General features: G+C 38.5%; 1 protein-coding gene and 1 pseudogene across 1 annotated transcript; both read left to right on the top strand.

Annotated features, from left to right (window-relative positions):
• Window positions 1-5,343: 5,343 nt before the first annotated feature.
• On the top strand, window positions 5,344-24,017 carry lad1 (ladinin). The gene is made up of 14 exons (XM_088330124.1): window positions 5,344-5,419; window positions 6,503-6,671; window positions 9,819-9,947; window positions 12,799-12,988; window positions 14,262-14,335; window positions 14,405-14,576; window positions 16,072-16,164; window positions 16,238-16,281; window positions 16,352-16,394; window positions 18,426-18,469; window positions 18,539-18,605; window positions 18,672-18,791; window positions 20,425-20,512; window positions 22,681-24,017. Exons 2-14 carry the CDS (start codon window positions 6,634-6,636, stop codon window positions 22,686-22,688), a joined length of 1,110 nt encoding a protein of 369 aa, XP_088186250.1. The 5' UTR covers window positions 5,344-5,419; window positions 6,503-6,633; the 3' UTR covers window positions 22,689-24,017.
• LOC148370446 (U2 spliceosomal RNA) lies at window positions 5,437-5,548 on the top strand (annotated as a pseudogene).
• Window positions 24,018-24,841: the final 824 nt, after the last annotated feature.

Here is a 24,841-nt window from a genome sequence, read left to right as displayed (position 1 = left end):
CGTGCCAATGTTATCATGATGCAATTATACTTTATGGGTTAACCATAAATACCTTTGAAATTGGTTGTCTAGAAGTTTTACACTTGTATTACAACTAACAGTATTTTACAAAAACTGGCGTTGTGCTCATCAGTCACAAATTTGCATCCTGAGAAAATAAACCGGGGTACTTTCTGCCGTTTTGAGTTTACTTTATGTCATAATTCCATAAATGTCAACCTGTTCGGCTTTGCCGTACAAAGTACGTTTTTTTATGCGTTTTAAGACGAGTATGACGTACAAGGAAATCTGTATGGAAAAACGCAAATTTGTCAATGATGGGTACCATCCGGTACCATACACCGACTATCACGAAACGGCAAAACAATCAAGTCAAAGGAGTTCGCCGCGGAAGCCTCTATCTCTGTATCGTTTCTTTTGTTGCAGACGAAGCGAGCGGTTTGATGCTACTGTGCGCATGCGTCTGCCGCCTGGGGATTTCCCGTCATGCATCATTCCGAAAAAAATATATATATATATATATGGTGTACGATTATTTTGTACGGGAAAATACGACAGTTAGTAGGGGCATGAAGCCGTGGAGGATGACAGGTATGTAATTCTAATTTTAAAATATTTAGTTACTAACAATCTTCAATTCTGGATTTCAAATACAATTTCATTTTGGAAATTAAAAGATTACGTAAAAGGTGGGGTGCGTAGTTTGAGGTGTCCTTAAAATGTTGAAAGTTAAATATTTTCCCTAAGGTGTGTTAACAATGCCCAACTGAGTTCAAAAAGCCATTATGCTTTATTTTGTTTTGCAAATATCTGTTTTTACCAAACCCAAAAAGATGAAAAAAGCAAGTTTATTCAAGCACAATTCATGTGTTACTCTGCCCCTATTTTCTGTTTTGAAGTAATGAGTGCAACCTTAAGGTTTCAACTATGGCACTCCATCTTTAAAAACATGTTGTTTGTGTTTCTTCATTGATTAGCTATAGTTAGTATGTGTTTTAATAAATGTTTGTTGGGAGTGAAACTAAAAACGATAACAAAAGAAAATACTTACAATTTAAAAAGATTGATGTGCCTTACCTTAAAAAATCAAATAATCTGTCATACAATGTAATATTTCACTAAACTACATTAAACTCATTCACTTTTAGACTAAATAATTAATCACCAACTTATCAATTTCTAAAACAGGCAATGTATTATAAACTGATCTTTGATGTCTATAGCAGTCATTTGTGTAGTGAATGAGGTAATGCATTTACCAAGGCTTCCTAGACTAGGTAAAAGTGAGTATGTGTAATAGAGGTTGTTTTATCTTATATTGGAGCTGATACCTGTGCATTTGAAGATAACTCACTACAGAAGGAGACCACTTCTCAAAGGTCTCCGAAGTCAATGTATATATTTTGGCATGAGCAAGGTTAATTTTAGCCATCCACAGGATATAAAAGCTGCTGTTAATCCCTGTCAGCAAAAACAAAAGAAAGAAGATGGACACTTAGAGCGGCTGAAAAGAAAAATAGCTTAAGTTGGTCAAAGCTGGTGTAATTGATTAACTTTAGTTGCTAGATAGAGATGACACTAAAAATGCCAAAAAAAATTCTTCAAAGGTCAGGACCCTAAATCACAAGTCCACACTAGCGTTAGGACTAACGCACTTATGGTATTGACCAAATACTTGCCACAAGTTTATTATGACATTACAAATGTAAATGTGATGGGCTGATATAAAGAAGAGAAGTCAAGTCAAGTCATGTTTATTTGTATGGCCCCTAATCACAAAGAGACTGAAAGGGCTGCACAGACCACAGATTATTGCAAACCACAGACTATTAGTACACCATCCCTTGATCTAAAACCTACATGAGGGCAAATAATACACAGATATTGTCAACATAATATATAGGTTATTCATATGCTATAGAATAGTAGGGTGTTTTAAGCTTAGATTTAAACATTTCCACTGAGGTTGCAGATCGAATCTCAGGGGGAAGAGCATTCCACAGCACAGGGGCCCGAATGGAGAACGTTCTCGAACCTGCGGATCTCTTCTTGGCTCTTGGGATCACTAGTAGACCAGCATTTTCAGAGCGAGGGCTCCGGACCGGAACATAGGGGGATATCAAATCTGAAAGATATGAAATTAAATGATCTGCATTTATATAGCGTTTTTCAAGTCAATGACTTCCCAAAGCGCTTATGAGGGAGCAAGTCCATGCATGAATTTGTATACTACCACCAGAACCTTAATTCACATCTTAAGCTAACAGGGAGCCAATGCAGGGGTAATGAGATCAAACAGTCTTGTCTTAGTTAAAAGCCTCGCTGCAGCATTTTGTACCAGCTGAAGGCTCTTGATTTTGGACTTCGGGTGACGAGTAGTGCATTACAGAAATCGAGATGGGAGGTAACAAACGCATGAATTATAATCTCCGCATCAGACTGAGACAGCATAGGGCGAATTTTAGCAATGTTGCGAAGGTGGAAAAAAAACCCGGTTCTAGTAATATTCTTAATGTGTGTTTGAAAGGACAAATCGAGGTCAAATGTGACACCTACATTTTTGACTGAGTCATTCTGGGTGATATTACATTTGTCAATGTTCAGAGCCGTTTTTGAGAACAAGTCATGGCATTTAGACCAATAACTAACATTTCGGTCTTTTCCGAGTTAAGGCGCAATAACTTGACATCCATTCTTTTATCTCAGCGAGGCAGGTCTCCAAATTTCCACAGTTTATTGTGGCAGATTCCTCCACCGGAAGATATAGTTGATTGTCATCTGCGTAGTAATAGAAACTGACATTATACTTGCGAATAATATCACATAATGGAAGCATGTAAATGCTGAAAAGAAGGGGGCCAAGTACTGTACTCTGCGGAACACCACAGGTAACACTAAAGGGCTCAGATGTCATTTTACCATATTTAACGCAGTGCGTCCTATCTGAGAGGTAGGATCTGAACCATAATGGGACGGTTACTGAGAGACCAATCCATTTCTCCAACCGTTCTAGTAAGATATTATGGTCCACAGTGTTGATGAAGCGCCAGAGTCCATTGCCAGTAGAAGATCATTGGTTACCTTAATCAGGGCTGTCTCAGTAGAGTGGTTAGCCCTGAATCCTGATTGCAAAGATTCAAAAAGATTGTTCTCGGATATAAAATCATTCAGCTGCTGGGCAAAAACTTTTTCAAGTACTTTAGAGAGAAACGTTAGGTTTGACACAGGTCCATAATTACATAAGCTTTCTGGTTCATGGTTGAAAAAAGACCCTGGAATTAGTTAAATTGGATAATCAAATAATATATAAAGATAAACGGCACGGCAGCAAGGTGGTTAGCGCGCTGCCCCATAGTGGGAAGGTCTAGGGTTCAATTCCAGCGCCCACAGGTTCCCCGTGTGGATATTGCATGTGCTCCCCGTGCCTGCGCGAGTTTACTCCAGGAACTCCAGTTGCCTCCAACATTCCAAAAACATGCATGTTAGGTTAATTGACGGTTCAAATTGCTCTTAGGTGTAAATAAGCGAGTGAGTTGTATGGCTCTGTGTGCCCTGCAACGAGTTCAGGGTGTCCACTGCTCAAATATAACTGGGATTGGATCTAGAACCCCCGCGACTCTAGTGAAGATAAGCGGTGCAAAAAAAAGAATTGATGGATTTACAAAGCGAAACCAACAAAAACACTCTTTTTCATAAACTGTTATTGGACAAGCCAAATTCATCCGCACAAATATTCGTTTACAACTTAAAAAATGGCCAGTTATCCCAATTGCCGTTTATAAACAACGAAGCCCAGTGTCTTTTGCTAAATGGGTTATAGTGGATACTGTCCATATCACAAGAAGAAAAAGGTTAATAGTAGCAATACTTAAGAAGTTGGGGGAATCAGTGATAGGCTTTGGCACTTCCTATCATAACATGGATTGAAGTGACATTGACAGAAGTAAGTTGATAGGCTCTTTGCCCAACTTCTTAGCTCACCATAATGATTCAGGTTGGGAAGTCAGGCCTAGCCAACATGCACCAGCCAAAATATTTTAAATAATATACAAACGAAAGCTAACTGCTGATGTGAAATTAGAACTAATTGTGGTTGTTCAATTGAAATAAACCACATGTTAGCATGCTACAGCTAGCATGCTAACTGTTAGCACATAAGCATAATTTTTTATGTAGTGCAAGTAGTATAGGGGGGGGGGGGGTTGGCTTGTCAAGGAAACACAAACACTGGGGAAATCAATAATCACAGAATTTATGGAAAAAGTGGGTCCTTTTATTTGTAAAACTATGTTTGCATTATACTATGCCTGGAGAAAAAAAACAAACACGCCTTGAAGAGTACCCAGAAATGGAGAAAGAGATCTTCAAGTGGTTTGCAGCCCAGAGACAAAACTGATTTGGAGTGTCTCGGCTAAATGGTTGTTTGCAAGCTCTCAAGATTGCACAAGCCAAGACTTCCCTGCTTCCATGGAGTTGTGTACACGTTTTTTTAATTCATTGTATTATGTGGCTATTTTAAAGCAGTTTTAGGGGTTTGCTTCTATTGGAGTATATACGATAATTTGTAACCAGATACTTATGCGGAGAATATGATACCTTTTGGTGTCAGTAACCATGGAAACAAGTATCATCTGTTTCATATGGGGGAACAAACCCCTACCCCAAAAACAGACTGGAGAGGGGTGGGCGCGACCAGGTTGTTCTTGTCCAAGATGAATGACCCTGGCGGTTGAGAAATCCATGAATCTAGGAGGCGAATGAATTACTTTTTGAATGAAGTAACTAGTAACTGTAACTAATTACAGTTTTTCAGTGACGCGCCCAACACTAGTCGTAAAATGGTGGCCGACCATGTCAACTTTTTTAACTTGTGTAGTATAATTACGAATTTAAAATTAATGTTTTCTTATTATCTAAATCAATTGTTTTATATTAAAACCAATGTAGTGTTTGTACACTACTAGGCGTCACATTCTCGTAGGTACAGTATGTAAATTCAGGTACGACAGTTATTTTTTACCACTTTATAATATTGTAATACATCCTATAAACCAAAATGAGGGGAGGCATTGTCAGACACATCCTGGGGCAGAGTCCATATGACCAAGCCTTAAAGTCTTTCACAGAAGAACAAACAGTAAATGCATTTACATTTACTAGAGACACTATGAGCATGCATTAACATTTTTGTGGAATAAAAACTTGATATCATAAAAAACAGACAATTGATGTCCTAAGGCTTTGTTGGGCATCATGAGCTTCTTTGAAGCTTTAATTGTGATATTATGACATCACACTCTTTATTATAAATATGACAACATAATAAAGGATGGAAACATTACATAGTTATGCCACGACTACACTAGACTACCACATGACTTTTCCATAAACACAAAAGAAGAAAGACACTGGAGTACAGGTAGTGAAATGCTTCAAATAGCTGTTATTGCATAATATTTTTGCAATCCGGAGATGGAATAAGAGCTTGCTCTGTCCACTCCACGCATCGACCCGGTATTGCAGTACTTCCGGGAACGGTGCATCCGCAATGATCGCAGCAAGGCTTTAATGCTAGGACCTTAGCTTGGCCTTTAGGCTGAGTGTAAGAGTCCCGGCTCCTAGGCTTTGTAGCGTATTATGAACTGACCGACAACGGATAATGAATAATGAATAAAGAAGATAGAAAAATAACCCTTAAAAAATCCCCCCCCATTGAGTCTGCATACTAGACTGTTGTAAACAATGTTCACAAGGTTGTTGTTATTGACAATAAAAACAACTCCATTTTGGAATACCTAATTATAATTGAAATTCAACAAAGTTGCCATACATGGTTGAAAGGGCAGTAGACCCCTAGGATCCAAAATTAATCCATTCTGAGGTAAAGTTGACATATAGAGAGGGGTAGAAACCTGATGATTATTCAATGCACTTCAAACTTTCAGTAGCACGGATAAAAAAATAAAAAAAACAAAATACCAAAAAGTAATTACCATACTGTATTTCCAGACTATAAATCATGAAACCAGATTTCCTAATATTTGTGTGCTATGAAATATTTTTTTTACATTTCTTACACCTTTTAAAGCAAACTTCGCCTTTATTGTACTGAAGTTTTAATTTGGTCACAAGGTGTCGGACAGGCCTAAATGCAGGACAGAAGGGGACAAAATACAAGGGATGTGATAAAAACCCCACCTGGGGTGCGTTTATTCAACAGCAACAACAAAAAAACTTTCCCGGAGAGGTGTGTGACCAAAACTGCTGAGGAGGATATCTTAGGAGGGAGGCTTGCGAAATGAAAAAAATATATATATAGTTAAAGAAAAAATAGTTTTTCCTGACCTTAAAATCAAAACATTGTAAGGTGGAGATGTCAGGGTTCTACTATAGTTAAGAAAATATACTCTAACTCCTATCATCTATTACATCATTTTCCTCCAGTTACTGTTTAATTCCATGGTCTGAAAAATGAAAGGTGTTCACTTTCTCACTCCCTCAGGCTGGTAACTTACCTTTGTGGTTATGTGACACTTGAGTGAGCAGGGCAAAGGTGGATTGTTTAGTGCTGCAATCCGGCCGCCGCCCTGCCACTTGCCTTTTGCTTTGAATCCGGGACTTACTTCGTCCAGAATGTCCGTCAGTGGCAGGAATTGGTCCGCTTTGTCCAGGTGAGTCTTGCTCTCTGAAAGGCAGATTCTTTACCAAAGACACGTGCACTAAAATTAATTATGTTTTTTCTCACTGATTATTGCTAAAAAGCATAATATAAGATGACAAACACGTGACTGACATGTTACCGCTTGCGGGCTCTCCAGGGTTAAAGTTGTTCTTGGACAACAAAGAGATACAGAAGAAGTATACTGGACTGTCTCAGAAAATTAGAATATTGTGATAAAGTTCTTTATTTTCTGTAATGCAATTAAAAAAACAAAAATGTCATACATTCTGGATTCATTACACATCAACTGAACTATTTCAAGCCTTTTATTATTTTAATATTGCTGAATTTGGCTTACAGCTTAAGAAAACTCAAAAATCCTATCTCAAAATATTAGAATATCATGAAAAAGTATACAAGTAGGCTATTCAACTAATCACCTGAATCATCTAATTAACTCGAAACACCTTGCGAGGTTTCCTGAGCCTTAAAAACACTCAGCTTGGTTCAGTAAACTAAATCACAAGTATGGGGAAGACTGCTGATCTGACTGCTGTCCAGAGGACCATCATTGATACCCTCCACCAGGAGGGTAAGGCACAAAAAGAAATTTCTCAAAGAGCAGGCTGTTCACAGAGTGCAGTTTCAAAGCATATCCACAAAAAGTCTGTTGGAAGGGAAAAATGTGGCCGGAAACGCTGCACAACCAAGAGAGATGACCGCAGCCTTAACAAAATTGTGAAGAAGAGCCGCTTCCAGAATTTGGGGGAGCTTCAAAGACAGTGGGCTGAAGCTGGAGTCCAGGTATCAAAAGCCACAGTTCACAGACGTGTCCAGGAAATGGGCTACAATAGCCGTATTCCCATGGTCAAGCCACTTCTGAACTCAAGACAACGGAAGAAGCGTTTGACTTGGGCTATGGAGAAGAAGCACTGGACAGTTGCAGAGTGGTCCAAAGTCCTCTTTTCAGACGAAAGCAAGTTTTGCATTTCATTTGGAAGTCAAGGCGCCAGAGTCTGGAGAAAGGCTGGAGAGGAGCAAAATCCAAGTTGCTTGAAATCCAGTGTGAAGTTCCCACAGTCAGCAATGGTTTGGGGAGCCATGTCAGCTGCTGGTGTTGGTCCACTGTGTTTCATCAAGTCCAGAGTAAATGCAACTGTGTACCAAGAGATTTTAGAGCACTACATGCTTCTATCTGCTGAAAAGCTCTATGGAGATGAGGATTTCATTTTCCAGTATGATCTGGCACCTGCCCACAGTGCCAAAACCACCAGTAACTGGTGCACTGACCATGGCATCACTGTCCTTGATTGGCCTGCTAATTCCCCTGACCTGAACCCCATCGAGAATTTGTGGGGTATAGTTAAGAAGAAGATGAAAGACACCAGACCTGCAAATGCAAATGAGCTGAAGGCCGCTATCGAAGCATCCTGGGCATCAATAACACCTCAGCAATGCCACAGGCTGATTGCCTCCATGCCACGCCGGATTGATGCAGTAATCCCTGCAAAAGGATTCCCAACCAAGTACTGAGTGCATCAATGGACATTTTCAAATGTTTGATTTAGTTTTGCTGTTATAAAATTATTTTTTTACTTGGTCTGAGGAAGTATTCTAATATTTTGAGATAGGATTTTTGAGTTTTTTTCAGCTAACCAGAATGTGGAAGCAAAGAAACATGTGAATCTATAAGCCAAAATCAGCAATATTCAAATAATAAAAGGCTTGAAATAGTTCAGTTGATGTGTAATGAATCCAGAATGTATGACATTTTTGTTTTTTTAATTGCATTACAGAAAATAAAGAACTTTATCAAAATATTCTAATTTTCTGAGACAGTCCAGTAAATGCTTAAAGATCTAAAATACAAATGATACAAGGAAGTTCATATTACTTTATTACTAAATAAGAGAGTAAATAGTAACAAGAAAACTGGAGTGGAAAGGAATTAATGATGACAGTGCGGTAGCTGTCTGACGCAACAAATGAGTCTCACTGGCATATTCGCCATAGTAAGAAAATATTATTAAAACAAGCTCTTCTCGTGCATAGTTTAGCGCAAACCAAACGACTTCTGGGACAAACGGATAAAACGTCACACACAAAGAACGTAAAACAGTAGCATTAGCTTTGTAGTCTTATCAAATTCATTCATCCATCCATTATCTGCACCGCTTATCCTCAGTAGGGTCGCGGGGGTTCTGGAGTCCATCCCTGCTATCTTCGGGGAGTGGGCAGGGGACACCCTGAACTGGTTGCCAGCCAATCGCAGGGCACACAGGGACAGACAACCATTCACTCACTCATTCACACCTAGGGACAATTTGGACCGGCCAATTAACCTCACATGCATGTTTTTGGAATGTTGGAGGAAACCGGAGTGCCCGGAGGAAAACCCACGCAAGCACGGGGAAAACATGCAAACTCCACACAGGAGGTTCGATCTCACAACCTCAGAACTGTGCCGCACACGCGCTAACCACTGCTCCGCCGTGCTGCCCTTATCAAATTTATATATGGTTTAAGATCAGGCAATGGTGTAATTGTAATCATGTACAGTCCTTTGACACATTTTTGTGATTACAGGCTATATAAATGAATGTGACTTGACTTGACTTAACAAAATTCCGGATAGCGGCTAACCAGAATGTGGAAGCAAAGAAACATGTGAATCTATAAAAAAGAATGATGGTTACGTTACTTTAAAAAAGGAATTAGTTGAAGTTACTCATTCTTCTTTCAAAAAGTAACTATGTTAGTAAGAAGTTAGCCTGAAAATAATCTATTTCTGTTACTTTAAATAATTGTTGTTCTTGTATGTCAAAAAATTTGAAATTTTCTGAGCAAATACAAAACACCGCAGTGGTGTCTTTGACCAGAGTTTACTTATAGAGATTGGATATCTGACTATTTTTAAAGAACCGCCTTTGCTCACCAAAAAGCATGGCTCAGTAATCATAACGGGGTTTTAACGACAAAAAAAATAATTAGATGGCCCTGTTATTGAAAAAAGAAAATAACGCCGTTACGTAACGGTGTTGTTTATGAGGGCGTTATTCCTAACACTGTTCAAAAGTTATCATGCGTTTATTGCTTAATGAAAGCCGTTTTTAGATGATGCTTGATATGACACACTATTCCTGTTTTATGACCTTAGCTTGACCCGCCAATGGACCATGGAGGATGAAGAGGAAGTGGAGAGAGAAAGGAGGAGGAGGGTGAGGAGTGCTTGTGACGTCGACCACGAGTCCGACTCCCCACCTGAGAACTCACCGAGTTCCAGCAGGTTAAAATTTACATTAAAAGATGTTTAGTGTCATTGTTTGTTTTTTTTTGCCCGGGTTTGGAGCCTCCATTGTTTTAGGCTACCACAAATTCTAAACTACAGAGTGTACCTGATTAAAAGCAGGATGTGAAAATTTAAGGAAGAAACTAAACTTTGTTTTGGTACAAGCTGCTTTTTTTTCAGAACAACACAAACTTTCAGTATTTGGCAATATCTACCATAAATATTTCAGGATAATGTAATACTAGTTTAAAAGAAAAAAATGACATATAGGATTATAATGAAGTAGAGACTGGAACTGAACATGAACAGATTGTAAGACAACAACATAAACTGGAAATATGAACTGTTATAAATATGTATAAAAAATTTTGTCTTGCTCTCTCAGTTGTCCAAAAATTGTCAATGTTAGGTTTATTACCTTACACCTCTGAATAAAACACACAATAAAGGACAAGAGACACAAACAATTACTTATGAGGAGCTGGGTTAATTTCTCACCCTTATTCTCATCTGACCAGAACCATAGCAGTGCCTCTATTGTCTTACAAACAATTTATTCACAGAGTTGTTGGGGGAGGAGAGTTTACATATCAAGGGGGCACCATTGTTGAACAAGGAACATCAACCTGACCGGAGTCAAACAAACATGACAGTGCAACTAGTTTAATAGTTTAGTGATTCACAAGGTGAAAAGACTCTTTGAGAACGTAAATACTAAACTGAAAGGGTCTCTGTAATGCTCAATATTTGTAGCTAATTAATTATAGATTTACAATAATCCTATCAGTCAACTACTTTTCACCATGATAAGGCGTTTTATGGGGCTGTGTGGTTAGATAATGAAGCAATTCCTGTAGACAGAGACCCACATCATGCATGGCCTATCAGTACCCCAATTCATTGCCCATTTGACAATCAAAACTAATTAAGTAATATTCAAAGGATTCAAATATTTACTTTTTTATTATTTATATTACAAATAACAAAATATGCTTTACAAAGTGCATTACAGGGCGGCAGTAGCTCAGGAGATAAAGCGCTCGTCTTGGAATCAAGAGGTCGCAGGTTCGATTTCCGGCTCCTCCGAGTTATATGTCGAAGTGTCCTTGGGCAAGACACTGATTCCCTAATGCCCCCGATGAGCAGGTATTTTCCTTGCATAGCTGACGCTGCGATCGATCGGCTAGTGTGTCTCAAAGGGAGAGTGTGAAGCACATTGTAAAGCGCTTTGGGAGGTCTTCATTAACTTGAAAAGCTCTATATAAATGCAGAACATTTACATTGACTTATTATGCCTTGTTTTTTGTCAATTCTTACTTGTGATTAGTCCGTTGCTACACTTGGATGCCTGAAAGATGTCATTGTGGGAAGTTGCTGTCACCTTGTGTGTGTTTTGGAGAACAACTTTGAATGAATTTGACTTTTTTTGTATTGCCGCAAATTCTGTCTTTTTTTTTGCTTAACCCAACGTCGCAGAGCATTGGTAATTTAAATCGCGCTTGTAAAACCGGGGCACCAGCGCCCCCATAGTAATACAAGGGTTAAAATCTCCCATCCTTTGAAATAATGACCAAGTGATAGGAGGAGACCAAGTATTGCTACTAATACAAAAAAAAAATCGTCATAATACACAAATGCTTGGACTCTTAACAAGTAAATTCGGTTGATTGAATATTAAGTGTTGCAGGAGGTGAATAATTATGGGGTCTATTTTTTCAATCCGACGGGAAACTGTAATGTCATGTTAGGCCATTATTATTCCAGTAACTGTCAGTTCGATAATTATTGTGTACCCCTTTAGTTCTATCTATCTATCTACCTTAGTCATATCCCTCAAGAGGGGTGACCGACAGCAAGACACACACATACAATAATAAAGAAAATAAAAGGGAAATAAATAGCAAAAAAAACACACAAAAATTTTTGGACCATGGCCAACCCAATTGCCCAAACACCCAAACAAGTTAGGCAACTCGGCACCCAAGTTGGTCATGAAATGGGACACCAGAAAGCGGCCATGTCACTCGGGTCAGGGTGACACAACACACTCTTTTGTTCAACAGCAGGGCCCGACAGCTTTCACTGGTTTACCCCTGCCGCATCATACGGGTGCCCAGCCCATCCTTAAGAACGCGTCCACAATCCCATTATCCTTTCACAACACCTCCCCACTCCTTTCTATCACCTACCCCCTTAGTAACTAGTGTATAATGTTTTTTTTTAATTGTAATATTGACAATACTTGATTTCTTCTCTACTACTCTGTTATTTGCGCAGGAGTGGGAAAGCTTAAGATCAGTTAAATTTATATATATATATATATATATATATATATATATATATATATATATATATATATATATATACTGCGCCGCCGTGGTTAGCGCTTGTGCGGCACAGTTCATGTCATGGGAACCCGTCGTGGGTTCAAATCCAGCTCCAGACTTCCTGTGCGGAGTTTGTATGTTCTCCCCGTGCTTGCGTGGGTTTCCTCCGGGCACTCCGGTTTCCTCCCACGTTCAAAAAACATGCATTTCAGGTGAATTGGCCGGTCCAAATTGTCCCTAGGTGTGAATGAGCGAATGAGTTGTCTGTCCCTGTGTGCCCTGCGATTGGCTGGCAACCAGTTCAGGGTGTCCCCTGCCCACTGCCCGGAAATGGCTGGGATGGGCTCCAGCCCCCCCCCCGCGACCCTAATGAGGATAAGCGGTACGGCTAATGAGATGAGATGAGATGAGATGAGATATATATATATATATATATATATATATATATATATATATATATATATATATATATATATATAAATATATATAATCGTATCGGTGTGCGTATTGGTTTTTTTCAGTGTGGAGCAGATTCAGACGGAGTTTTTGGAGAAACTACGCATCCGAGAAGAGAAACGAAGATTGAGGCGCGTGGAGTCACTAAGACGTCAAAAGGGGGTCTTCGAAGACAACGAGGAGGAGTTGGAACAAGGAGGAAGATCTGAGGAGGGGCAGGACAATCCCACCACAAAACCTGAACCGCTGCAAAAAGTGAGCCAGTGCCCTCCCAATCTGAATGTGCAGTTTAGAGACAGACATTTATGATGCTTGAACGTATTGAGTTATATTTGTTTAATATTGAGCCATACTAAAAATGAATGTCCAATTGGTAGTTTCTTTTTATTAAACTAAAGTTACTTTTAATTGGCTTTGGCATCGCTTTTTTTCTTAAATAGGATAAATAATTAAGAATGATAGAAAAATATAAATTCTACATTAAATTGTGAAATTAAAATCAATATAATTTACTGTACTCTAAATCTGAGTAAAAATAATAATAATCCTGATAATATTTTCATCTTAGATGGCAATTGACAGAAAAGTTACCAATGCAGATTTTCTTTTTCATTTTTTTCCCCCCTCAAACAAGATAAAGGTATGAAATTAAACAGGACAAACTAGACGGGATCTCTCTCTCTCTCTCTCTCTCTCTCTCTCTCTCTCTCTCTCTCTCTCTCTCTCTCTCTCTCTCTCTCTCTCTATATATATATATATATATATATATATATATATATATATATATAATTAACTGATATTAAGCTTTCCCACTCCTGTGCAAATGACAGAGTAGTAGAGAAGAGACCAAGTATTCTCACTATTACAATTAAAAAAAACATTATACACTAGTTATTATAGAGAAAATAAATTTTATATTAAAATGATATATCAGCAGTTAGCTGTCATACTAAAAGCTTTTCCTCAGACAATATATTTAATATAGGACAAACTATAATGGTTTAAGATAAATACTAATAATTTGCCATATCAAGCAATTATTCTCATTTTAAATGTTGTTTATTTTTTTTCCCCAAAAATGGAAATGATAATATGGAAAAACATATTTAAAGCCTCAACGTGTAAAATTTGACTACCAGATGGCACTGTGTTTTCTGGTACGAGCGAAGGCCAGTGATACAAGGCGCAGTGTGTTGGCAGGATACCAAATAAACAGGGTGCTGACCTAAGTGGGAATTCCACGATGTAAAAGAAATACTCATTTCTCGACCTTTGATTTTTTTTATATAAAAGTTAACATTTTTGAAAATTAACAGTAATAGTTTATGTATTTTCCCCTAGTACTCAAATCAATGTTTTGTTTTTACTGGATGAAAGTTTTTAGTACCATTAGGAGGCAAAAAACTTCACACTGTCTTACACACTGTCCCTTTAAAAAACAAAGAATCTAAACATTTTTTTAAATTGACTGATGAAACGGAATCAGCATTTCATAAAAAGGCATCACTCTATGTTTATTATGTTTTAGCAAGGAAATGGAGAATCATCGGGGAATGAATCTGTTGCCAGGCAACCATCCACCCCTACCCGCAAGTTTGTTAGGTGACTTCTATATTCATGCACCTTTATTTTAGACAACAAGAATTATTTCTTGTTTTTCTTTTGTTGCAGTTCAGTCTCCATCTCCCTGGACAATAGCCCCTCAGTTAGCAGGTGCTCTAGTCCTGTGACCCCCCTTTCGCCGATGAACCCAGGGTCCCCTCAGGGACATTGGCCCTCCCCTTGCTGTAGCCCCGCCCCACAAGGGCCTACCAGCCTCACCCAAAATGCCCATGCTCTTCAGGTAATCACGTTTCACAGGTTTGTCTTGGAAAAGTACAGCCTTGCGCCTCCCATCCCTTTTCAGGCCGTTTTTTTTCTTTTTTGGGTGGGGTTTGCTCCTCCGCATGAAACAGATAAAACTGCTTTCTGTGGTTCCCAGTCGCAGGAGTATTCTTCATATACAGCACCTTTATCATCTGGGTGCTGTTGTTTTTCGGTGTAAAGCAGGGGTCAGGAACCTTTTTGACCCAAAGAGCCATAATATCAAAATATTTTGATTTTTTTAGAGACCCATACCATTTATTTTAAGACAAATTTCAGCAAAACCACCAAACCCTAAATGTTGGGGTCTTATTTAGTGTTCATCGGTTTTAAAGTCACATAACACAAGACAAAAATAATAATAATAAAATAAATTATGTCAAAAAACGTCTTTGGCGCTCAATGAGTGCAGGCTTTCAAATTTTGCTAACAATAATCCGAAAATACATCAGCAATAAATGATATAACTATCCATCCATCCATTATCTGCACTGCTTATCCTCAGTAGGGTCGCGGGGGTGCTGGAGCCCATCGCAGCTATCTTCAGGCAGTGGTCAGGGGACCCCCTGAACTGGTTGCCAGCCAGTCGCACACAGGGACAGACAATTCGCTTGCTCATTCACACCTAGGGACAATTTGGACCGGCCATTTAACCTAACATGCACGTTTTTGGAATGTGGGAGGAAACCGGAGTGCCCGGAGGAAACCCACACAAGCACGGGGAGAGCATGCAAACTCCACACAGGAGGTTCGATCTCATGACCTCAGAACTGTGCCGCACATTTGCTAACCACTGTGCTGCCGTGATGCCTGATATGACAACCATGATATATAAAATATTTCTTTGAATTTAAACCTTAGATGGACAAGTGTGTAAAATTTAGTGCCTTGTAGTAAAAAAACTTTAATTCAGTAAAAAAAAAAACATTGATTGGAATACCATGCAAAAAAAATTAACTATCATACCAATGTTAATTTTTGTTTAAAAACATAAAAATAAATAAATGAAAATCATAGGTCGAGAAATTTATAATTTTTTTACATAGTGGAATCCCTACCTATGGTCATGTTTCTCCTGCAAGTTGCTGCTGCCCTGCGCTCTGTAGCACTGGTTTTCGTTCGCATCAGACAACAACAGTGCCTTCTAGTGGTCAAATATTTCACACTGAATCTTTGAAGTGGCAGTGGGTAATAACTCCCCACTAAAAGTTACTATAACTAAGATTGGAGATGAAGCGTGTGCATGCAAATAAGACACTAGGAAAAATTTAGAAGATTACTCCCATATTTTTTGCGTGAGCAAGGATAATTTGAATCCACTGACAGGACTTGAACACTGTTGTTTAACACTAAGGGATGCTTTATAATACAAACTGTGGCTTTTACACTTTGGATTTCACAAACACAAAAGATATGGGAATAAAACAATAATTTGTTTAACTTATCTTGCTTGCTACCGCGGTCCAATTTGCCAGACCTGTGCGATGAGCTCTTCAAACAACAGTAACTCGGGGGAGACCAGAAAGCCCATCTTCATCAGAAAGAGTGCCAGAACGGTTTCTTTTCGGGTAAATCAATAAGACCATGTGACGTTTAAAAAATGAGCGCCAAGACAAATAACGGCTTCTGCTTGGTCAACAGATGATGAAAAAGAAAGAGGAGGAGAGTTTGCCTTTACAGAGAAGGTCTGGACGGATTTTTAAGAGCAGATTTTGGACTTTGCTGACGGCGAACCATTTTTTTCCCCTATTTTAGCGCAAGTGTCAGGATGGTCTCCAAAATCTCAGAATTCAGCACGGTACATCACTCAGACCACAAACTAAACAATTAGAACAAAGGTATTGCGCCGGATTTCATATGGACGGATCTCAGTAAGACTAGCAGAAATTTGTTTTTCTCTTTGGGATAATAATAATGAAAATAATATGAATACTTAAAAATGCACAATAACTGCGTTTGCCTACTGATCAAATCATGCTTCTGTAGACTGATTATACAAGAATATAAAGTCAAACGTGTCTTGGTTAAAAAAAATCACATCCTGACCCATGTAGTGTTGACTGATAGGATATTCTAGTGTGTAGTCACGTGAATTATTATATTCATATTTGGCCGATATCACTTTGTTAGCGAGCTAATTATTGTGAATCCCTACTTGGTATATAATTATCATCAGGGTTGGGTAGGGTTACTTTAACTTGATTACTTTATAGATTAATAAAATTATGACTCACAACACGTGGTAAGCTTTCTCTCCGGGCTTTGATTTCTTTGATCTCCGGCAAAACTAACATAAAATGCGACAGAAACAAAATGAAAATAAATCCAAACAGCTTGCCAACATCATTTTTGCCGTTCCATGTATTCTGTTACTCCCCAAGCCTGCATAAATTTTAGTAATTTTTTATTCATATTTAGTTTCTTTTGTCTTTTATTAGCATATTTGGTATTGGAGTAATCCAAAAGTAATTGAAAGTAATCAAGTTAAAGTAACCCTACCCAACCCTGATTATCATTTATAGAAAACGATTTTATCATATTCACCTTAATAGCTTTTGAATTTTAACTATTTAGTAGGGTAGACCCGGTACAGTTGTAATACATTTTGCGTTCTCCTTCCCTTTTATATAATCTTTGTGTTAGTCCTCTCAAAATGTTAGACACGGTACCTTAATTTGTCCTTTACCAGTAGACATAAATGGTAAAGTATTATGTATCATATTTTCACGGTCATAAGGCGCACATAAAAGTCTCAGATTTTCTTCAAAATGTTTGACGCGGCCAATTGGGCACTGCCCTTTCGGATTGGACGTCCGCCCCAAGATTAGGAGGTCCCAAGTTCGAGCCTTGGCTGGGTCATATCTAAGACTCATTTTTGAGTGAAATCTGATGTTTTTGTGAGATTGTTGGTTTAAGATCAGGTGATGGTGTAATCATAATTCTGAGCAGTCCTTTGAGACATTTTTGTGATTAAGGGCTATACAAATAAATGTGACTTGACTTAATCTGACTTCACATTTCCAACTAATTGTGACTTGTATGCGATCTCCAGGGACTTTCAAGCAACTCCTGTCTGAATGTGACTATTGTCCTGCTTGTATAGAAGAGGACACACACAATGCAATGGATGCTAACGCCGTAGCGTACCTAGCAATTTAAAAGCTATTGTGCTACTGGAGGCTGGACAGAGTTGTTCCCCAACATATACATTTAATCCAAAACCTACAATGAATGCTATCTGTCTTTTTGTCTGCCATGGTGTGTTGATTTCTATGCTAGATGGAAGAACCTGGAAACCCAGCAACCGCGAGAGAATTAAAGAATAATGAATCGATGGTTTGCAAGTGGAGGAAGCTGAAAAACGAACTCAGACAAGTTTTAGGCAAATATTTTACTTTGTAATCAATACTTAAATAAAATACAACCAAACTCCCGCTATATTTTTTTATAGGCACACTTGTATGCTTGTCTGTGTTGTCTTAAGGTGGCAGCAGAAGAGGTCACCTGCATCCGCTTGTGCGGTGCGCCCTGTGTATGTGTTAAATACAGAAATAGAACTAGCAACGGATACTGCAACTTTTAACACTGTGTGCCCTATGGTCATGAAAATATGGTAATTAAATTACTTTTTATAAACGTTTTGCAGAAAAATTAGGCTAAAAAAAGATGTGGTCATGAAATGTTGCTCCAAACAGAGAATGGCCCTGATGTCATTTGAAGTCCTTGGCTGAAGTCTCAATACCTTTGTCTGCACATTGCAAGTTTCTTGAATCACAGATGTAAAATGGCTTCTAATTATATCTATTGACTGTTCTTTGCTTTGACACAGAGTGAAGGCCTCAATGAAGACAAAACAGAACCTTTCCAGAGGAAGTGAGTCCGAATTGATCCACAGACACTTTCAGGTTCTTCGCTTGACTCACTAAATTAACTTTCGTGTAGTTCTGTGCAACGCGTCTCGTCTCGGTCCATCCAAGAGAAAATGGAGTTGCTGGCTCAGGCCGCTCAGGTTGGTTTCACCATGTTCTGGAATAAACCAGCATATAGTGATTGCATAACGATGGTGATTACACAGAAATCGGATACGGGTCGATTGCCTGACGTGTCGCAACGTAGCTTGTATCTCATGGACGAGGTGGCCAGGAGGAGGGAGATCTTTGAGAAGGAAGCCCAGGCGGCTGGACCTTCCAGACACGTAAGGATGCAGAGCAAAGTTCTTTTAAAGCCCTATTGTGTACTATATAGCAACCTCAAGTAATATAAAAACACTTCATTCATTTTAATTAAACACTATACATTTACTACAGCATAAACATAATTTTAGGTCTAGAAAAGTCTTAATTATATCACACAACTTGAGATGCTCTTTGAAGACGTTAACATGTTGGGAAGCCATCCTACTACTAAGAGAGCCTGAATGACCATTTTGCAAAGCTTGCTGGTCCCCGTGTGCATTAGGCACTTAACAGCCTCCTACTTTTGATGGTCGCTGTATCCCCTCATTCAGGCATAGAACGTTTTTTTTCCCACTGTTTCCTTCTTTAGACACTCATGTTAGCAACTGTGCTGCAGGCAATGCTTCGCCGCTAGCCACTATTGCTTTTGTAACTGCTCCTGCTTTGTAGTTCAAGGTCACTCGCATTCCAAAGCTGGCCATGCAAGCACATGTTGCAGAGTCCCAAGATTGCAGCATCTTTGACTTTTTTCTGCTGTTTTCTTCTCTAGTCAGTCATGTTAGCCACTGGACTGCAGGCTATGACTTGACGTAGACGCTATTGTTATTGTTTGCTGCTCCTGCTTTGCCTTCCACAGCTGGTCATGCGAGTAAATTTCGCAATGTCCCAAGATTGTGGCATCTTTGACTTTTTTTCCTATTTTCCTTCTCTAGCCAATCATGTTAGCCACTTGACAGCAGGCTCTGACTCGGGGGAGACGCTATCGTTATTTTAGCTACTCCTACTCCGTCCTTCAAAGTCACTCGTCTTCCAAACATCATACAAGCGACCATCTCTGAGTTCTGTAATTTACATACGCTCCGACCAACTCCACCTCTTGTCAGACGCTTTGGGTGTTGCTCAATCTTTTTTCGTCGCTGGCAAGGATCAAGATCAGGAAAATGTGCAAGTAGGATTTGGCTTCCTTTATGTGTCTTTTACCAATGCACATGCTTCAGCTCCATTCTAAGGCAAAACAAACTCTAGAGGTGAATTCTTACACACTGTTCATCCATCCATTATCTGCACTGCTTCACCTCAGTAGGGTGGAGGGGGTTCTGGAGCACATCCCAATTATCTTCAGTCAGTGGGCAGTGGAAACCCTGAACTGGTTGCCAGCCAATCGCACAGCACACAGAGACAGACAATTTACTCACTCATTCACACTTAGAGACAATTTGGACAGGCGAATTAACATGCATGTTTTTGGAATATTTTTGGAAATGGAGTGAAAGCCACACAAGCACAAGGAATGGTCTGCATTTATATAATTTTCAAGTCAATGACTTCTCAAAGCGCTTTACAATGTGCTCCACATTTCCCAATAGCGGCCTTGCAGCCATGCTAACCTGCTTATTGGGGGTATTAGGGGTTCAGTGTCTTACCCAAGGACACTTCGACATGTAACACGGACGAGCCGGGATTTGAACTAGGATCCCTTGATCCCAAGACAAGCGCCCTGAGCTACTGCCGCCCTTGAAAACATACAGACTCCACACAGGAAGGCTGGTAGCTGGATTTGAACCCATGACCTCAGAACTGTGCCACAGACCCGCAAAACAATATTGCTGCCTCTTCACTGTCACTTTATTTTATTTTTTGATGCGTCCGTAGGAACACCGAAGCTCCACTTCAGCAGTGTCGGACCGCATCAACCGCTGGCTCGACAAAACCAACCAAAATGGATTGGCTAATCCCCACGGTCAGATCTGCCGCTGTAACAATATTGACAAAAAATATTTCAAGCTGACCCTTATTAAAACACCCAATCCTCAGCAATTAATTAAGTAACTATCAAATAACCGCTGCATTTCCAAAAAGATGTGTCTCCATTTTTTTTGCATCAATGAAAATAAAAGGCAAAAAATTAAAGACTAGCAGTAATTGTTAAAATTAAGTACAAAGATTGGCCACTCTTTGTAGGCTGTCTAAGTTTTTCATCTCATCTCATCAGCTGCACCGCTTATCCTCAGTAGGGTCGCCGGGGTGCTGGAGCCCATCCCCGCAATCTTCGGGCAGTGGGCAGGGGACACCCTTAACTGGTTGCCAGCTAATCGCAGGGCACACAGGGACAGACAACCCGCTCGCTCGTTCACACCTAGGGACAATTTGGACCGGCCAATACACCTGAAATGCATGTCTTTGGAATGTGGGAGGAAACCGGAGTGCCTGGAGGAAATCCACGCAAGCACGGGGAGAACATACAAACTCCGCATAGGAAGTCCGGTAGCTGGATTTGAACCCACACAGGAGGTTCCCAAGACCTTAGAACTGTGCCGCACACGCGCTAACCACTGTGCCTGCCCCTGTCTAAGTTTTTATCATCACTAACATAAAATAAAACAACACAAGGGACGTTTGTTTTTCTATTAAAGTATATTTGATACTCTGACACACTTCAACATTACACATAGAATAATATTTTAAATAAAATCGATGAATGAAAAGGTTAAATTGAAAACTCATTCACGTCATTGACGGCAAAAAACGTCTATTTCTTTTTAAGAACACAGTAAAAAAATAGACATTTTATTGATTAGTTTATATCAAATCCAGCAATAAATACATACAAGTAAAAACATAAAAATATTGAGTCAAGTCAAGTCGTGTTTATTTGTAAAGAAGTCTCAAAGGGCTGCACAGACCAATGACTAGTAGAGACTACAGACTATTATTACCACAACCCCTAATCTAAAACCTACATGGAGTTAGGAAAAACTCAAAACCTCAGCATGAGGAAATCAAGAAACCTTGAGAAGGGGCCGCATAGTTCCCCTTCCAGGATGACCAGGACAAAATGGATGTTGCAATTCACAGACATTGCCAATGAAACATAGGTCATTCATAAGCTATAGAATGTAAGTGTGGTTTAAGCCTACATTTAAACAGTTTCACTGAAGTTCCAGATAAAATATCAGAGGGCAGGGCATTCCGCTGCACTGAAGATACAGTTGAGTGTCATCTGCATAACAATGGAAACTATTATTAGACTTGCGAATAATATCACCTCAGGGCTCAGAGGCCATTTCAGCATATCAATTTCATTTCACCAATCTGAGAGGTAGGATCGGAACTATGGGAGGACAATTTCTGAGAGACTAATCCATTTTTCCAGCCGATCTAGTTAGATATTATTTTCCACAGTTTCGAAGGCAGCACTTAGGTCCAGAAGCAGCAACAGTGATGAAGCGTCCATTGCCAGGAAAAAATCGCTAGATACCTTAATCATGGCTGTCTCAGTAGAGTGATAAGCCTTGAATCCTGATTGCATTGATTCAAAAAGATTATTCTCAGATATAAAATAATTTAGCTACTGTACCACAACTTTTTCAAGTCCTTTAAAAAAACTGTAGGTTTGACACAGGTCTGTAATTACACAGGCTTTCCGAATCGAGGTTGGCTTGCTGGAACATCTTTTGAGGGCAGTGATATGTTGATAATATTTAAAACGGAAAAACCCTAATCAACAATACCTGACAGTTTTATCTAAATATTTCGAAAAAGTAAAATTATCTACTATCATCTGATCTGATGTTTATTCCAATCATTTTTATTGTTTCACTAAAATGATTTTTTTAAAAAGATTGGAATTAATGAAACCTAATCAAATTTTGATTTAACAATACATATCTACCGATACAAATCACAAATGAAAATATAAAAATGATTAAAACCAAAAAGTTCAACATCAATACAGTTATCTGTAGTCGTTCCATATTGCTGGATTATGCAACAGAACCAATATTTATTTATTTTCCCCCCCAAATTCATAAATGCATTAAGATTAAAAAAACAAATAGCAGTAATACTACAAAATACCAGTAGAATGCGCCCTTGTACTGAAATAATCGTTGCACTCTTTTGTTGCAGGTCAATAAAAATGAGGACGTCGCCAGCAACAAGTTTCTTTCAGAAGCAATGAAAACGTCAAGAAGAATATCATTTTTTATTTTGAATCAAGTTTATTTTTGACTAAGGAAAAATATTTGAAGAACTTGGTTTGTAGGTGCCCTGCTTTAGGCATCTATTTTCACCCTCCTGGGCGGACATCTTTGAGAAGAAAAGAACATTAAAAAAAAGAAAGAAAAAAAAAAGAAAAAGTAGAGAACAAATTAATGTGAGGTGCTATTAGTTAATATTGAAGAACTTTGAACAACAACTACAACAAAAATACATTTCAAATGTAAAAAATGAAAGCCTCTATTTGTGAAATCAAACACATACAGTTTTAATTATGTTTACAATCATGATTGTGTGTTTTTAAATCTTTTTAACAGTCTTCATTTGAATGAAGTGACTAAAGGAGTCGAGTTTGCTTATAATTCCTTTCAGGATACAATACAATAACAAAAATAAATCCCATCGAACAGGATTTGATCATTTTGACTGGGAGTTCGTATTGTACATAAAAAATGATTTCTTATGCCTTTACCACCGTAGAACACACTAATACTGCAGTTGTACACATTTAATTAAAGAACATACTCAACTGGTTCATTTCAGGCCTAACAGACATATTGCTATTTGCAATAATAACAATAATGAAAATAATACTTGTTATTTTTGTGATGGGATTCATTTATTTGTTTTTGTTATTTTATTGTGTTATTAATGCGTTAAGTCAAATTGCTTTTTTGTTGACTATACATTGTTTTAGAAACCATGTATGCTAAAAGTGTGAAGCCGCTAAAGTCATTTTTATTTTATATATTTTTGTTCTCAAAAGGTTCGATAATGTTGTTGTTTTTTTCATTGGGATACGCCTATCGCATGAAATCTTTGAAATAGTCAACCAGATTTGTTTGTAAAGGTAGTTATTGGGGGCAGTACGATGGAACAGTGGTTAGCGCGTGTGCGGCACAGTTCTGAGGTCATGAGATCAAACCTCCTGTGTGGAGTTTGCATGTTCTCCCCGTGCTTGCGTGGGTTTCTCCCGGGCATTCCGGTTTCCTCCCACATTCCAAAAACATGCAAGTCAGGTTAATTTACCGTTCCAAATTGTCCCTGGGTGTGAATGCGCGAGCGAATCGTCTGTCTCTGTGTGCCCTGTGTGCTCCAAGACCCCCGCGACCCTCCTGAGGATAAGTGGTGCAGATAATGGATGGTAGTTATTGGGCCGATATTAAAAACAAAAAAAGTACCCAATTATTATTTACTTGATGCAACCCTCTGATAGTCAATCACCAGATTAAAATATGCACCTTCAAAAAATAGTTGTCTGTGAAATATTTTCTTATATATATATATATATATATATATATATATATATATATATATATATATAGGATGTACCGGACTATAAGGTGCATCAAATGAAAACTACTGTAAGGGATAAGCGGTGCGTCAAAAAAAAACAAAAAAAAAAAACATTACATTGCACATACATTTGCTGATTTTAATAAACAGAAAAAGTTTAAACTGGTAAAACATTTTTCGCTCCACTCGTATATATTTTTGGCTTATTTTGAGTATTCTGTTAGCTATTTTTCTAGGGGGAAAAAAACTGGTTAAAAATATTGTAAAATCACTTATTAGAGAAACATTTTTAAAAAACCTTTTTTACTTCCTCAGTTATGGTGACCACAAAAACATTATATTGTCAATTTAACGATAGTTCGAGATTGAAAAACATTAAACTGGTGCCAGGAATACTTTTTTTAAATCATTTTTACAGAAGGTGTGCTTTGGGATTTTTTTGTGAAAAAGTGTGCATTGGTTCAAAAAAGTTTGGAAAACACAGCTCTAAAAATGTTATCAGTTATCTGTATCTGTCCCGAATTTCAGGGGTTATCATTGGGAAAATAAGTTATCGTGCATCATAATTGATAGCAGTGTCGTAACCTGTAACAACACCTGTTTTAACCCTAAAACGTGAATAATAGCAAATTCCTCACATCATGTAAATGTCTCTGTAACAAAATAGCTTAACTTTAGACAAAAATTAAGCAACCTCTTCTCTCTGTAGATTAGAGTCCCATGCCCTGTGTTTTGTCAGCAGACGGTCGCCCTAAACAGACTTCATGTGTGTTGG

This window comes from Urocampus carinirostris, chromosome 3 (genome assembly GCF_059441175.1).
Source record: "Urocampus carinirostris isolate Australia breed hairy pipefish chromosome 3, RoL_Ucar_1.0, whole genome shotgun sequence".
Taxonomy (NCBI): domain Eukaryota; kingdom Metazoa; phylum Chordata; class Actinopteri; order Syngnathiformes; family Syngnathidae; genus Urocampus; species Urocampus carinirostris.
This window is presented reverse-complemented; position numbering and strand designations above follow the sequence as displayed.

Coding starts and splice junctions, on each gene's coding strand:
- lad1 (XM_088330124.1), top strand. CDS start 6,634: ATGTCCGTCAGTGGCAGGAATTGGTCCGCTTTGTCCAG. Junction 12,989..14,261: donor AACCTGAACCGCTGCAAAAA/GTGAGCCAGTGC, acceptor ATTATGTTTTAG/CAAGGAAATGGAGAATCATC. Junction 18,792..20,424: donor CGGCTGGACCTTCCAGACAC/GTAAGGATGCAG, acceptor ATGCGTCCGTAG/GAACACCGAAGCTCCACTTC.